Consider the following 17,954-nt stretch of genomic DNA (forward strand, 5'->3'; position numbering starts at 1 on the left):
ATGGAAAAAAAAGCATACAGTTATTACTATGTTGCATGTTTATTCATGTCAACACGCTGAGAGGCAGTGCCCTTCATTGATTTCAAATTTTTTGAGTAAAATATAGCTCTGAGTTTTTATGCACTCCCAAAAACTAGATAATAAGATATCAAGAAAACACAACTGTTTAAAGTGCAGACTCTGAATGCAGACTACCTGATTTCAAATGCTACTTCTGCTTACTAGCTGAGTGGTATTAACTTTTTACTTGTCTTCTCTAAACTTAGTTAGGCTAATAATACTACCTACCTCATAGGGTTGTGTGAGAATCAACTCTTAGGTATTTTTTTAAGTGCTTTGTGGTTAGTCGCTCAGTTGTGTCTGACTCTTTGCAGCCCATGGACTGTAGCCCACCAGGCTCCTCTGTCCATGAGGATTCTGCAAGCAGGAATACTGGAGTGGGTTACCATGCCCTCCTCTAGGGGATCTTCCCAGTCCAAGGATCGAACCCAGGTCTCCTACATTGCAGGTGGATTCTTTACCATCTGAGCCACCAGGGAAACCCAAGAATACTGGAGTGGGTAGCCTATCCCTTCTCCAGAGGATCTTCCTGGCACAGAAATCAAACCAGGGTCTCCTGCATTGTGGATTCTTTACCAGCTGAACCACCAATAAATTACTTAGCTACTCATAATTTTTATCATGTTATGGAAATGATGTACAATTACTTGCTTAAACATTAAACTAGTACTTTAGTATTAATTCTCGAGTACATTTGATTAATCATAGACTTAAGCAAAACTTTAAACATCCCTATTATGTCAAATTCTGAAATGTATGGTAGAAGAAGTCTATGTAAGTTAGTAGATAGAATATTTCCCTTGTGATATTTTATTGTCACTTTGTTTAATCCTGGGACTTTGCATGCTCATAGTCGAAGGAATAAAGATCTAACCTAATTCCCTTGCAAATCTTAAGACTAAAAAACATTTTAATAAATCTTATCATCTTGGAGCTTTTAGAAACTACACCAGTCCCAGACTATACATTTTGGTTTTTAATGACTTTATACTATGTTGCTTTTTAAATCTCATTTCTCTACGACATTTGGTCCAGAGCACCTGGGTCATATTATCATGTGGGAACTCTGAAATGGTTTGCTTTGATTGTCAAGATCTTTGCTGTGGTGTCTAGTGTCTTTCACCAGGGTTTTATGTGCTTTCTACCCTTTGCTTTGAGGGCATTCTTTTTCTCTTGCTATGCTGTAGGTATGCAGAATTTGGAATAATGACATATAATGTCACATGATTTGCTTACTTGTTCTCTATATTTGAAAAAAAAAGTTTCTGTACCTCCTTCTTTAAGTCCATTACTTACATAATGAGTCCCTTTACACTCACCTGTCTGTCTCTATTGAGACTTTCTAGTAATTGAGAGGACCAGTGTAAAGATAGCACTTTGTAAATGCAAAAAAAATTATCTTCATCAGTGTTTTAAGGATGCGTGTTACTCTTATTAATGCTTTTCTGGTGTATTCATTCATTATTGAGGCAATTGATTTTGTTTTTATTGACCATCACAATATTTGCTTTGTCCTTTACAATATGCTCTAATTTGCTTGCCCTTCATACATTTGCATATATGATTTAAAAGTGTAACTGCAAATGAGCGTTGCTTTTTCATAAAAAGGGTACTGAGAAGTGGATTTTTAGGCTAGTTCTGTCAGTGTAAGCATTGCTTTCTTCTTCTTAAAGGGAATATTTGGACTGTATTTCATCCCATGTAGCTTTTAGATATAGCAAATAAATAGAATGTCACTCAGGTATTTATAAAGTGAAAATAGATTTTCTAATTGTACACATTGTGCAGATCTTCTGTTCATTCCTTCCTTAAACAAATAATTATTGATTTCCTACTTGGTGTTATGAACCCTAGTGATACAGCTGTTAACAAAGACAGACTAGATCCCTGTACTCAGAGATGCATATCAACAATACCCAAGGGAGCAGGTTAGCAGCGTACTGGTAAAAGCTTAATATTAAGCTCTTCTAAAAAATAAACTATAGACTCTGATTTGCAGCCTTTCCTCTGGTGATTCGCATGGTTAACTACTTCCAAACTTCTAGCATGGCCAGCTAGAGCTACCCATGTCATATCACTGACGCAGAATTGAGAAAAGCTAGGCAAAAAATTGACTCTCAGCGCTTTGCACGAACTGATTCCAGTGTACCCTGGGATCAGTCACAATGCTGAGGGTGGCACTGAGCTTTTCCTGTAAGTGAGAATATTTCCTCATTTCCAAAGTAGAATTTTAAAAGCTGTTATGTTCTTTAGGTTTGGGCTATAATCATTAGACCCATATCCTTCTTACCAAAAGTCAAATCACGTAGAGGTATATGCTGAAAATCCAGGACTATGTCTGGAATCAGGAGGCCAATTCATGGTTTGTTTTTTCTTTTGGCCTTTAAAAAGATGTTTTAAAATTAAAAAATGTTGTATTTGTTTTTGACTATCTTTTTAGGTACTATAATAATGTGTCTATTGATGGAATTTTAAATAATATAAATATTATTCTGTAATATTATATGTAAAGGCTTTGGGGCAATTTAAAAAATCATGCCCACAATTTCTCACCACTTTCACCAGCATTATATCAATCACTGAGACATTTTGCATCTCAGAGGCATTCTCATCATTGACTAGAATCTCATGTGAAACTTTAAGACATTTTCACCAGAGCCTTGGTTTTCTGGTGTCTGAAAAACCTCATTTTCATGTTAACACAAAATGTTATAACTAGTTAAGCATGATATTATTAATTCAACTTTTATTAAAGGCATTATTCTTTTTTATTTTTAAACTTATTTTTATCTAATGTGGAAATACTTCCTATAAGGATTATGGTTAAAATATTGAAATATCTATTTCAATGCAAGCAATAAAAGTATACAAAAAACATTGGAGGATGATTAATGAAAAACAGTGCATCAGAGAAAGAGATCACCCTTGCTACTCATTATTAGAAGTAATAATTAAAGTGGTAGCGGTGGCTATAAGTTGTCATATGCACATGCTGTTCTAGGCACCCTGTTAAGTACTATGCTAATATCGTCTTAATTCATCTTCCTAACAACTTACCAAATATTATTGTTTACTTGTTGAGAAAATATGGTGGTTTCAATTGAGAAATGAGACTACCAATGTGAAAAATGAGTTTCAGAGGAGTTAAATAACGTAACCAAGGACACACAGCTTAGTAGTTAGCAGAGCTTATATTAACACACAGACTTCAGGATATGTTGCTGGAAGAATAATCTAAGCTGACAGGGAGGAGAGGAAAAGATAAGAAGAGAAATGGTTGTAAGAAGCTAATGCTGTGGGTTACTAGCCAGATAAATGGTGTTCCTTTAAGGATTACAGACATTGCAGTGTGATTTGAAATGATTCCAGTGTGGTGGGGGGAAGAGAACACAGGGAAGCAGGGGGAAAAGGTAATCTTCAAATACAGTCTTAAGAATGTAAGTTAAAAAAAAAAAAAGGTAATGAACAGGTAATAGCTCCTAAGAGTAAAAAGAGTTTAAAACATTCTTGAATACAAAACATCTCAATAAAGATTTGGGACGGAATGAGATGCTGTACTGTTTAGAATATATCCAAAATCTTCCCAGATTGATAATGTTGGGCAACTTGAATTTGATACAATTTACATATCATTTATACAGACAGATAAATTCCATCACTAAATTGTAATATTTATTTGTAGAACCAATTATTTAACCCTTAGTGTTCCTTGATATTCTGGTGGGTTATTTAAGTGTTCTCCATATTGTCCTATTACTCTGAGAGCATTTTGGAGGTTTCAAAATGATTATGCAATGAATATTTCATATAATCTTTAGAAAGCAATACTCTGCCTTTTCTAAAAGTGATAAAATAGCATCCCTTCATCTTTCAAACAAGGCTGTAAGTTAAACTGGGTAAGAAAAACCATCCTCATTCAACATATCGTGAAGCAGAGCCTCAGGCAGATTCACCCATGGTGGGTGGATGCAAGACACACTCACACCCAGAGCTCAGTGGTTCCAGAGACCACGTGCTGGACTGTGCACGTCATGTCTTCATTCACTGTGTTGGATTTTGCAAACTCTAGATCTCCATGAAGCCCCCACCAAGAATACGTTTGAGATATAAAGTTGCATCTAATTGCTGTTTCACTAATAATACAGCAACCAGTGCTCAGTATGTCCACCACCAGTCACTGGTACCAGTATACAAATGCATCAGCATGGTAATCACCTTGCCCACACAGCTTTTCGTTTAAGTTCCTTTTGGCAAACTTTAAATTGGCATCCCAACTGCAGTAGTTTATATATATATTTTTGCTGAGAAGACAGTCTTTTCATGCTAATTCTCAGCTACCCCGAAACTGCAGGGTCTGTTTTGGTTATTAGTATCTCAATACTGGCTAAATAGATTTAACAAAGCAAGGAATAGTTATCATTAAGGTCCTAGCCAAAATCAGATGACTGGCCAAATAGATTTAACAAAGCAAGGATCAGTTATCATTAAGGTCCTAGCCAAGATCAAATGACTCAAATGTGATAATTTGAATAGAGATTATTCAAGGGCTTATTTACACCATTGTAGCTGGACTGAATGGGAGGCAACAGGGAAGGTGACATATCCCTGGGGCTAGTTGCCAGCAGGGCTCATTACCAACCCTAGGTCTGAAAGGTGAGAAGAGGTCACCTGCCCTTCAAAGGAGAGAGCTGTACACAGAAGGCTGCTTTGGTAGGAGTGCAAACTTGGTTAAAGAGTCACTGCCAGACCCAGAAGATCCTTCAGGAAGTTGCTTCCATGTCTTGCTGTGTATCCCATTGGCCAACCCCAGCCTGAAGCCAGGGGGCAGGGTAGCCCACAATGGAGAAGGGTAGAGCACAGATCTGCAAGGGCAAATGGAAGATAGCTAGCTTAGACATCACAGAATGTTGGATCAGGAAGAGTGTTGCAATCCAGATGAGTGATATTCATCAGGAGGAAAACATAACCCAGAGATAGCGGTCACTGAAGCAGAAACACAAAAGATAGGCCATTAAAATTCTGGATAAATCAGAAGCTTCTAAAGTCCTCTTAACTGCTTGTCATCCCTCATTTTCTCAACTACTACATACCTTCTCAACCTCTTTTCCTGAGACAATCCTTTTTTTTCCCCTTTAAATCTGAAGTCACTAGTAAATTTATGTACTCAGGGTTTTATTTTCTGTTTTGCTTCTTACCCATTGTTCTTATATCTTGTTTTATATATGTTATATATCTTATGTCATATTTTCCATCTATTCTGCTCTTGGGCCATGTTACCCTAAAGAGAAATAAAACCCAAAAGACAGAGGGTACTTGGAGATTCAGTTCAGTTCAGTTGCTCAGTTGTGTCCGACTCTTTGCAACCCCATGGACTGCAGCACGCCAGGCTTCCCTGTCCATCACCAACTCCTGAAGCATGCTCAAACTCATGTCCATCATGGACATCCAACCATCTCATTCTCTGTCGTTCCCTTCTCCTCCTGCCTTCAATCTTTCCCAGCATCAGGGTCTTTTTTCCAGTGAGTCAGTTCTTCACATCAGGTGGCCAAAGTATTGGAGATTGCCCTAGAGTTAAAAACTACCCGTGACATTATCAAGGTCAGAAAGTTTTATAAATAGCATAACATGCAGTTGTGCCATAATTTTGACACTATTTTAACACTATTTACTGATAATAAATTTAATCTTTGAAAAATAATTATGTATTTTGTAAAATGATGAAAATATGAGCAGAAACCTTTAGAAGAAGGTGAAAAAAAATGACCCTTCTTTTTTTATAAGCCTCATGGAACATTTCAGAAGAATTTATCAAAAGTGACAATTCAAGAGAGAAGATAGATGGACAAGTTAGATTAACAAGAATTTTTAGAAGCTGTGTTAGGATAACCAGAATGAAAATAGAGTCATCAAATATCATCTCTGGGGGTGGCTCCAGGCAAGTAGGACTTTGAAGTTCAACAAATGCAGCACACTTTGCTTCTCCAGCTTCCTCAATATGCAAATTCATGACCAGCCACAGTTTTGGGGTTTTTTTTACGTTGAACCTCCACACATGGGATTTCTCTTATTCTCTCCCTCTTTCTGTTTTGTCTTTGCCTTTCTTTTTCTATCAATATCTCTCTATGTTGTTTTCTCTCTTAAGTTTTCTTCTCTATCACTTAACTGATAGCAATTCTTTCACTGATCTGAGTCACTGGGACTGAATTTAGGAAACCCTCTCTTCAAGATGGCAACAGATACAATCTTGGTTTGTTTGTTTAAAATGAACTCAGGCCTATCTTTCATTCTTTTGGCAGGATGGGTTGACACCCCTTCATTGTGCTGCAAGAAGCGGTCATGACCAAGTGGTGGAGCTTCTGCTGGAGCGGGGCGCTCCCTTGCTGGCAAGGACGAAGGTGAGTTGTTATGAGGAAGACGGTGTCCAGCAAACTCTTTAAGACATTTTTTGATAGTATCTATTCTTAAAATCAAAGCATCAGCTGAGCATATTCTAGTTCCTCAATAGTTGTGTTTGAGGAATGAGTCGTAGATATCAAACTTTAAAAATTATTTTAAAAATACATACATTGAGGTGTATTAAATGTGTTGGTTCAGTTCAGTTCAGTCGCTCAGTCATGTCCAACTCTGTGTGATGCCATGGACTGCAGCCTGCCAGGCCTCCCTGTCTATCACCAACTCTCGGAGTTTACTCAAACTCATGTCCATTGAGTTGGTGATGCCATCCAACTATCTCATCCTCTGTCCTCCCCTTCTCCTCCTGCCTTCAATCTTTCCCAGCATCAGGGTCTTTTCCAATGAGTCACTTCTTCGCATCAGGTGGCCAAAGTATTGGAGTTTCATTCAACATCAGTCCTTCCAATGAATATTCAGGACTGATTTCCTTTAGGATGGACTGGTTATATCTCCTTCAGTCCAAGGGACTCTCAAGAGTCTTCTCCAACACCACAGCTCAAAAGCATCAGTTCTTTGGCACTCAGCTTTCTTTATAGTCGAACTCTCACATCCATACATGACTGTTGGATAAACCATAGCCTTGACTAGACGGACCTTTGTTGGCAAAGTAATGTCTCTGCTTTTTAGTATGCTGTCTATGTTGGTCATAACTTTTCTTCCAAGGAATAAGCATCTTTTAATTTCATGGATGCAGTCACCATCTGCAATGATTTTGGAACCCCCCAAAATAAAGTCTGTCACTTTTTCCACTGTTTCCCCATCTATTTGCCATAAAGTGATGGGACTGGATGCTGTGATCTTAGTTTTCTGAGTGTTGAGTTTTAAGCCAACTTTATTTTATATTAAATGTATAACTTCCAATTATTTCTATATTTTTACCTGCTGTTCTCTCTGTAGATAGAAATGTGAATATTACTGTATTATATGTAAATGTGGATATTATATATGTGATAACGTGTCTAAACATTGTTAATCTACATTTTTATGATACTCTGAGATGGCTGTAAAATGCATATAAAATTATGTTTTAAAGACGTACAAGTAGCAATACAAGATAAGATTGTATGAGATAAGCTGTCCAATCTTTATTTCTTAGACAGTACTATTAAAAAGAATTACTCACCAGTGGTGTTGGTTGATTATAATTGGGATTAATAGGTGATGTGAAAAGCAAAAGTTAGGATAGTCTAGCTACAGAGAACCATTAAACAAGCATATTGTTCTCTGTGGCACAGTACATCTAGTATATTTTGGTCTCATTTCATCAATGTTCACAGCCATGAGGAAAACTTTTATCCATACAAATAGAAACAGAGTGATGAGCTGATTTATTGGATATTTTCTTTGGGTTACCAGAAGATATCGTGAGACACAGTTTGAAAATAATCACACAGAGTTATTTAATGGGAAATGTAACAACACTTGGATCCTTAAACACAGCAGAAATTTAGACAGGGGACATTTCTTTTATTTTCTCCCTATTGCATTTCTCCCATCCCCTGAACATGATTCATATCAACCAATGCTGTAACTAGGGTAAGCTGAGAAAAATAAGGCAGCCAACACAAGTACATATTTTTCAACTTATGTTTTTTTTTTTTCATTTTGCCTTTGATTTTATTTATTTATTTTTTTAATTTTATTTTATTTTTAAACTTTACATAATTGTATTAGTTTTGCCAAATATCAAAATGAATCCGCCACAGGTATACATGTGTTCCGCATCCTGAACCCTTATGTTATAATTAAATATTTAATTGAAATCATTGGAGCAAAAACCAGCCCACAGGTTCAAAATTTGTATAGAATGAACTCAGTCTTTAGAGATGTGCCTCATAGGTCCTGAAAGGGTGGCTTCAAATTAGAAGTATATGAAGACAAAGAATAAATCTGCATCTTTTTCATTCTCATATCTATACTATGAATGTTGTAGAGATCTGTCTTTAAAATGCAACATTTTGGGCTGGGTAATGCATACATAATTAAGGAAAATTTTGTTGAGGAAATAGATTGAAATTTAAATGGAAGGAACAAAATTTCACATTGGTCATGTTATAACTAATAAAAGACTTGAATCTAATTGAGGGTAGGCAGATAGGCCATTCCACAAACTATAAAATAATCTCATCTGCAGAATTCTCCTGTAATTGTAATCACTAATGAAGACTATGGATTACCTTGATGGAATTTTTTAATGGCCTGCTTATAAAAATCAGATATCATTCATATATCATCAAACTGGTCTTCCCAGGAGACTCAGTGGGTAAAGTATCTGCTTGCAGTACACGAGATCCAGGAGACGCAGGTTTGACCCCTGTGTCGGGAAGATCCCCTGGAGAAGGGCTTGGCAACCCACTCCAGTATGCTTGCCTGGAGAATCCCATGGAGAAAGGATCCTGGTGGATTACAATCCTTACTGTTGCAAAGAGTCAAACATGACTGAAATGACTGAGCATGCATGCATGCATCATCAATCTGTCATAGTGAGTAGCAACAATGTGCCAAGCAGTGTTCTGGACACCAAGGGAATATCAAGAAAAATAATATGCCATCTGTAGTTTCAAGAAGCTAGGAATTCACGTGGGTAAGATAGACAAGGAGTTAGTTACAAAAAGTAGAACTATGTTTATGGTAAAGAACAGAAGAAAGTGAATTAACCATCTTGGAGTGAGGTGACACCATTAGCCTGGAAAGGGCCAAGGCAACTAATACCAGACTAGCTTCCCTCCCTCTCCATAAAATCTCCCAGCTTTGTATCATCTTTTATTCCTCCTTCAAGCAAATATTCATCTATCTAGTTGTCATTCTCCCTCTTTCTTTGAAAATTCAAATTCTCAGTAAACTGTGACTCTTCTCCACTATTCATCCTTTAAAAAAAAAAAAAAAGATGTATCTATTATTTATTTGGATGCACTGGGTCTTAGTTGTGATACAAGATCTAGTCCATGACCAGGGATCAAACCTGGACCCCTTGCATTGAAGGGGTGTCGGGTCTTAGCCACTGGACCACCAGGGAAGTCCCCACAACCCCTGTTCTAATTGGTGATTTTAGCAATCTTGGTGAGAGCAGTAGATGATCGTCTCACTTGGCCTCTCAGTTTGGTCACTGTAAAGCCTCTGTAATTTCTGTGTTTAACCTCCCCTTTGTCCAACCACCTCCTTCTCTGTTTCAGTGAATACTCTCCAGAAGCCCAGCTCCAGAAAAGTGTTTATTGTGCTGGTGCCATTAGCCAGGTGTTGAACTGTTCCTCATTCACTTTATGCCCTCACCTCTATGCCCCAGAAATTCCCTGGTTACTTTTACAACTCCCTGACATACTCATACACACCTGCTACATTTCACCCTGATTAAGTCCAACTCCCATTTTTGAGGCTGACTGGGGCTCTCTTTAACTTTGTAATCCCTAATGATCCCTGTGATCCCTAAGTCAGCCTGATGCTGCCTGATTGCACACTGTATTTTCCAGGTCTGTTCACTCTGACTCCCTGCCATCTGATTATTCTATACATTTTCTTTTTCCTTCGAACTTCTTTTTTAAAAAAATTTTATTGGAGTATAGTTGATTCACAATATTATGTTAATTTCAGGTGTGAGTGTTAATTTCAGCAAAGTGAGTCAGTTATACATACATCCACTATTTTTTTAGATTATTTTCCCATATAGGCCATTGCAGAGTATTGAGTAGAGTGCCTATGCTACACAATAGGTCCTTATTAATTATCTATTTATTTTTAGTAGTATGTATATATCAACTTCAATCCCCCAATTTATCCCTCTTCCACCATTATCCCGCCATAACCTTAAGTTTGTTGTCTGCATCTGTGATTCTGCTTCTGTTTTATAATTAAGTTCATCTGTGCCCTTTTTCTGGATTCCACATATAAGTGATACCATATGATATGTCTTTCTCTCTGTTACATTACTCAGTATGACTAAAATGTGGGCCTGGTTTGGTTTTGATGTGCAGAACGGGCTGTCTCCACTTCACATGGCTGCACAGGGGGACCACGTGGAATGTGTGAAGCACCTGCTCCAGCACAAGGCGCCTGTTGATGACGTCACTTTGGACTACTTGACGGCCCTCCACGTTGCCGCACACTGCGGCCACTACCGTGTAACCAAACTTCTTCTGGACAAGAGAGCCAACCCGAACGCCAGAGCCCTGGTAAACCTGGCCCAGTCCACGTTAAGTGAATACAGATTGACACCAGCGAACCCACACTGATTGATCAGTGGTTGCAGACACCAGCAGTGCACGGTTACAGATACACAGTTAATTCTAAATTTGTCACCTCCCACAAGTTTCCTGCCTACTTCATGCCGTCACAGTTTGCTATTAAATAACGGCAGGGATAGATTTAAGAGAACACCAAGGTAACATTGCCATAATTAGCAAGTCATAGATAATATGAAACCTCTGGAGTGATAAGCATTTTTAAATGGAAAATCGGAGTTGCAAAATAGGCAGTTATAAAAATAAGTTCTATACACCTCTATATAGAGTCAGAATAAAATTGTAAAAAAGGCTAAACTTTATAATCTCTGGACGAAAAATGTTTTAAAGTGAACAGATTTGACTGCGTAAGGTAATGTAAAATGTAAGCTGTAAAGAATTCACTTGGAGATGTTCCTTATTGACCCGATTACTCAACCATAGACTAATAGAAAAGTGATGCTGGTCATCTTTTTACTTCAGGAAGCATTTTATATGAACTATTTCAGCAATTGCTCAAGAGAAATCTGCAAATGGTTGTCCCTAGAGCACCTTCCGTTTCCCTCACGGTCTAATATTGAATAAGTCTCCTTGCTTCACTTATATTTTAACCATAATCATTGGAAGTATTAGGCATGTATTAATTTATGCCTCTTGTTTCCTAATTCTCTAACTAAAGGCAAATCCTTTTTTCTATTTGTTTATGTCAGTTAAATTAGTCTTCAGGAAATCAATATTTAAGAGAATGTATTAGAATTAGAAAATATTGGATCTTACTTTTATGAGAAATTTTCCTTGAAATCAACTTATTTATTGTTGCTTGGGAAACAACTATACTTTTTGGGTTATGTGCAATTACATGAGAATATTGTTTTCTTATAAAGAAAAAGTACTCATTTTTAATTGGATAGTGGCCAATAAGCTTGTAAGATATCACACTCTAATCATTGCACATCTTTTAAGTGCTACATATACATGTGGTTATTTCTATCTGGCTTATTACATAGCTAATAGATGGGAAGTTACTTTAAAAATATTATGAATAATAATGTCATAGGTTAAAGAAAATTATTAGTGTAGTGTAGATAGTTTCTGATAAAAAGTCCCTATTGGGACATGCAAAATTGTTAACTAGCAGAATGGACACAGCTATTCTATATAGAGTCATCATTGTTCAAATAAAAATATAATACTTAAATATAACACATAAGGATTAAGCATGGGGTTAACAAATTTTTATGTAATTTCCCCCAATTCCTGCACATTATCCTAGTATGGAAAGATAAAAAGTACCTTAAAGACTTCTCCACATTTCTTTGCTTTTAAGAGATATCTTCTTACAGTTATTTCAAAAATTCTTCATACTATTTTTGAAAATATTTCTGCACTTATTAATTTCTTTCTAAAACAAAATGTATCTTGATTGGCATGTTATAAAAATTGTATATTAAAAATATAAGAAATATAACATGGCTATAAAGATATTATCAACATAAATAATGATTTCTGCTAACATGCAACAACTCCTCATAAAACATTTTTAATATAAACAGTATAACTTCTGGCTATAAAAAATGATCAACACAAATAATGATTTCTGTTAATTTGTAACACCTGTTCCCTAAAAAAAATTAGCTAACCTGAAACATTTATTATAGAGGTAGTCATTAATCTTAGATTTTCAAAATAAAACAGGTAATGATTTTTCACTCTAAGAAATAGCCCATCATAAAAAAAATGTATTCTTTGGAGCATCTTTAAGCCATTTCATAATCTGTCCTATTAGTATACTTTAAACCATTTTAGAACTAAACTATAATGTGTGTTTTTTCCGTCTTAGAAGAATAGGCCCATGTCCCTTTTGTTTTCTCTGTAACCACACAACAATGCAATACCTGCCCCCCCCCCCCCCACATGACACAAGCCTCAGGAATACACCATCATTGTCTAACTCCAACAGCTACAGCATTTGAAGAAATGGTAACATTATGTGACGATGTAGCATTACTGCCTGCAATGTGCCAGCATGGAGTTGTGTGAGACTCGTTTCTGCATGTTTCCAACTAACTTGATTGTCTTTTGCACAGAATGGTTTTACTCCACTGCACATTGCCTGCAAGAAAAACCGCATCAAAGTCATGGAACTGCTGGTGAAATATGGGGCTTCAATCCAAGCTATAACAGAGGTAGAAAACTGTTTCAGCTTGTCACGAAACATTCCTTGTCTTACTCCTTCTTCCCCTTCCTTCCACCCATCTTCTGTCCTCTCCGAGTTTTATTTATCTGAAGAAGCCCCAAGGCCCCCACCGGTGCAGAGGAGTAAAACTGCTGTCGCTTTGTTTCGCAGTCTGGCCTCACACCAATACATGTGGCTGCCTTCATGGGCCACTTGAACATTGTCCTCCTTCTGCTGCAGAACGGAGCCTCTCCAGATGTCACTAACATTGTGAGTATGGCTTGGGTCAGAATAACCACAGGAGAGAGAGCGAGAGGACGTGTGTGGGTGTGTGTAGAGATGTGTGTGTGTGTGTGATCAAAGCTCAATGGCCGGCCGAGCTTTGGGAAGCACCCCTGTGATAACTTTATTGAAATAATTGCTAGAATGTTGGTGAGGACAACCTCCATAGGGTAAGAAATATTTTACACAGTACATTGGAAGCTGTGGAGCAAGACTATGTCAGCTTCCTGGTGCAGATGAATTGCCCACACGTCTTAAATACAGTTATTAAAACAAAATGCATTTTAAGAGGTCCTCTGAATGTGAATGAATTATTGGTTGGAATAAAAACTTTATGGCTCAATCTACTTGTTTTGAGTGAATCATATTCCAGGTAATTTTGGTTAAAATATTGAGTACCATAATTGGTTATATCAAATGATTAACCAGAGGTAGACCAAGAGTTTTTTTTTACTTAACATCAAATTATCCCTCTTTAAATCACATGGATTTTCCATTTTCTAACCTTACTCTGTCTGATTTTTCCTTTTGATTTAATTTTGTTTGCTAAAATAGTTATATTTTGCAACTTTTTCACGTATCCTAAAGTCCATGTTGGTCTCCAGGCAACTTTTGTTCTGCCCATAAATGCTGGATATTTCAGAATTCTTCTACATAATCTCAGTTATGATTTTTATTTCCCATTTCTTATTTCTCTCATTTTCTTGGAGTCTGCCCAGTTAAACTTTGATCATTGAATGCAGATTTTCTTTTGAGCAAGAGAACTTGCTCTGTACAAGGTGATGTCAAGTATTTGAAGCTCACCAGGACCCACTGAACCACTGAGAGGCTTTAAAAAGTATTCAACAGAAATAACTCCCCCAATACATGTTAGTGTTTAGTATTAAAGTGAATCATGCTTTCAAAAGCAGTTGGTTTACTATGGCTATTAATTTTGGGTATCCTATTCCTTTTAGGTTGTAAAACAGAATGTTCAGTTTCACTTTTTATTCATATTCCCTCTCACTTTCTCATTTCCTTGTGTTTGGCACACTGTTTCCGTGCTGAAGATTCTGATGCATGGACAAATCCATATGAAATAAATTCATTAGATTTTAATTATGATTTAATACCTCTCCATAGTATTCACAATTGGAGTATAAAACCACTAAAGAATTGAAATATAGTCTATATTTATAATTCCCCTACTTATACCTTATTGATCCTAAAGTAATACTGTATGCAAATTTTAATTTCTCCATTAAAGATAAATTTCACAACATGCCAACTTGGGTTTAATTTATGCTCACTTCTTAGGACTTTAAAAGACATCAACAGCATCTTTTTTTGTGTTCAGAAATGACTGCCTCTCTTTTTTTAAATTGAGGCCTGTACAATCCAGTACCTTTAAAAGAAGTTCTCTAAGTACTTTCTCACTGTACTGTACTTTCCTTCTCTGCATTAAAATGCCTACAGTATCTCAGGAGCAACGGTGACACTATGTTAATTGCATTATCATGCTATAATGCTATAATAATATAGGTAAGTGTCTATGCAATGCTTGATTGACACTCCCTATGTTAATCTTTCTGAGGGGAGACTTTTTGGAAAATCTTTTTGAGGGGAGATTTTTGCTAAATATTTTCTTAATCAAAGAAAAGCCACAAGAAATAGTTGTATGGTTCTGTGGCGCTCTTAATTTGCTTCTTAACTGACCAATTCTAAATTATTTGATGCTTATGGATTTACTCCATATTGATATGCTCCATTCCACACACAAAAAAACAAACCACAAAAACCTGTGTAGGCTACATATAGATTTTCAAGTAAAAACAAATAGCAATTAAAGCAATAAAAATATTGACATCTTTAGGTTCTTAAATACTCCCAAATTTGGCAATTGCTGTATTAAACTTCAACTTCCACCTGTCGGTCATTATAAAGTTCTTCATTCTTCATCTTCTCATTTGTCCGTCCATACTCTTCCTTCAGATCCTTCAGAGTAAATATTTGAGGGGCACCTGCCAACATAATCCTCTCCTTCAACGTGTTTCCTAGTTGCTTTTTGTTTGTTCATTTTAAGTTTCGTATGATGTGTCCTTCAGGGAACAGATACCATAGAGATAGGACTGCCAGAAAAAATACAGTACTCCCAGTTAAATTTGAATTTCAGATAACACGTAATAGTTTTTAGTATATGCATTCCCCAGGCAATAGTCAAGACATGCTAAATTAATATTCTTTGTCTGGAATTCAGATTTAACCGGCCATCCTGTATTTTGATTTGGTAATTTTGGCAACCCAACATTTAGAGGAATCTAACTTTCTCTAGCAGTGGGATGCCTGTGAACTGATGTCTTCTCAGAACGTGAGGCTATAGCTACTGGGTCCAAAACTCGCTGCGGGTTGTTTAAGAATCCATTGAACACTGGCTGCCTGCTTGCTGTGTCAGAGTTGGGCATTTCCTGACCCCAAAGTACCCCACCCTTGGAGCCTTTGTGTGTTGCCTGAAATCATGTTGCATTTTTGAATGCAATGCTGTCTGTTGTGCTTTGATGCTTTCCAACTGATGCAGCCAAAGTGGAAGTCAACGTAACTGTCAGCAGAGTCGGTCTTAATGACTGGGAGGAGGGGCATGAAATTTAGTACCTGCTTTGGACATGAGCATACTCATTCTCCTGCCAGTCTTGTTTTTGTCTCAAAATTCACTCCAAGCTTGAAGTGTACCAACAACTCAGTCATGTGCAAATATTATTACTGCAAAGTTCCCTTTCAACAATGCTCACAAATGTACTTTAAAACCTAGAAAGCTGAGCTGAGAGTTGTGATACATCCATAATCCAAAGCATTGACAAGCGTGGAGTAAGAGCCCCAGCACTTTGAGGGCTCGCCAGACTGCAACGTGGGGGACACAGAGTTTTTCTCTTCTTATAGTTAATCAATGGATTCATGGCTTAAGTTCACACTGCATATTTAAGAATGTCCCCTAATCCTTAAAGTTAATTAGCTTAAGATAAGGAAAACAAGATCATTGAATAAGATGAGGTACCCAGTAACTAAGAAATGGAAGTTACTGATTAAAATAATATATAACATCTTTCATTTTCTTATTTATACTTATATATAAACAAGGATAACATAAAGCTAAAAGAATAAGGACAATTTACCATAAAAGTAAGTTATCCAAAAGTCATTAAATAAGAATTGAACACGGCCATTGTTTTAAAGTGGACAGACGATTTGCGTGTATATATGTGTAACTTTTCTTTGAATATAATGTTTAACATTTTAGGGTTTTTATCTTACCTATCAGTTTCAAATGTGTAAACACTGTAAAAAATAACTTATTTTAAGTGCAAATAAGGAAATTGAAAATACTAAGACTAATACTGGAAATACTACATTTTGAAAACCCCTTATTGATAAAAGTTTGGCTTGTAAAGGAAACATAAAATTCATCATTGAGTAGGTACTCCTGAGACCACTTTGATTTAACTTCTTATAAGAAAACTTATTTTTGTCTTCATTTCTTCCAAAATTAGTAAAATTGCCATATTATTATAGGACTCTGAATAAAAAATTTGAGTTGTTTTTTTTTTTTTCTCTAAATCAGAAGATCTAGCTTCATCTATTTAGGGACAGGTTTTAAGTGATACAGAAAAGTTATAAATTGTGGTTGTCTGAAGAGGAAAAATCTTCCCATACATCCAAAGGGTGAAAACAAATACAGCTATTCTGATCATGTTATTTGATGTGATAACATATTCCGATACATTTACAGAAGTCAAAAGATAGCATCAGAAAATAAGGCCATTAGAGGATAAATGAATCACCAACAAAAAGAACATTAGAGTTAGACATCCAATTCAGTGCTTTTAAATTCAGATCACTGGAAATGAATTCCTTTTAATTTCATAAGGAGTGGAACGCTGAACACTAGCAAAAAATGAACTGTGAGCTAAGTACCAAACGAAAGTTTGGTAAAAACTTTGTACTTTGGTAAAAAGTTTGTCTTAAATCTTCTTAGTCTAAGTGTTTGTTGTGCAAGGAATCAGAAGAAATTATTCACCGGGATTTGTCAGGTGTTACCCAATTACCTCAACCAACTTTGAAATCAATTTAGTCTATTTGGAACGGTTTACCAGGTTGAAGTCAACCTTCTTTTCTAGCATAGTTGTGGTAACAAAAATAACTTTTATTCTAGAATCTTATTCTTTTGTAGTTGTAAAGTTGTTTAACAGAATGAACCCCTGCTTTCTTTAGAACTACTGTGGTTTTAGTATGCTGATTGAAAAAAAATCTCTCTCTTAGAGGCAGTAATTAACAGGCTTCCTAATGAGAAAATTCTCTTATGTCTAACCATCATCCTTCATGCTGCAGGGTAAGCTGCCTTTCCCTGATAGGTGTGTCTGCCTTGATGCAGCACGGAGATGCTTAAGGAGAGACCCGAAGCTCAGTGCTGCCCACCTCAACCTATGGCATTGTTAACACTGCTGCACTCACTTCTGAGTGGTTCTATCAAATAACTGTCTGTGATTAAACATGCTCATCAGTGATAAGCAGGGACCTCCTGGGCAAATCAGATTTCTCATATGAACTGTCTTTAGTCTCATAAGACCAAGACAAATGTGAAATAATAGCTTATTTCAGAAGTAAATGCTGAATTCTGGAAAGGAATGGCTTCCGTATGGTGCAGGCGCTGCAGTTTTTTGTGTTGACTTGATCTTCAGCATCTAGAGTTTCTCATTAGTAATAACAGGATGAAGTCGTAATCACATAGGCAAGTGTCG

At 36.5% G+C, this 17,954-nt stretch overlaps 1 protein-coding gene across 19 annotated transcripts in view; it reads left to right on the forward strand.

Moving 5' to 3' along the window:
* Nucleotides 1-17,954, forward strand: part of ANK2 (ankyrin 2) — a 285,421-nt gene that overhangs the window by 150,145 nt on the left and 117,322 nt on the right. For 17 of the 19 annotated variants that reach the window (XM_055588009.1, XM_055588008.1, XM_055588011.1 and 14 more), the window contains exons 9-12: nt 6,357-6,455; nt 10,482-10,679; nt 12,815-12,913; nt 13,075-13,173. In XM_055588009.1, coding sequence (XP_055443984.1) covers nt 6,357-6,455; nt 10,482-10,679; nt 12,815-12,913; nt 13,075-13,173 — 495 coding nt within the window. The remainder of the gene's footprint in view (nt 1-6,356; nt 6,456-10,481; nt 10,680-12,814; nt 12,914-13,074; nt 13,174-17,954) is intronic. The other 2 variants (XM_055588005.1, XM_055588006.1) reach the window with 1 other exon arrangement.

This window comes from Bubalus kerabau, chromosome 7 (assembly GCF_029407905.1).
Source record: "Bubalus kerabau isolate K-KA32 ecotype Philippines breed swamp buffalo chromosome 7, PCC_UOA_SB_1v2, whole genome shotgun sequence".
Classification (NCBI taxonomy): Eukaryota; Metazoa; Chordata; class Mammalia; order Artiodactyla; family Bovidae; genus Bubalus; species Bubalus kerabau.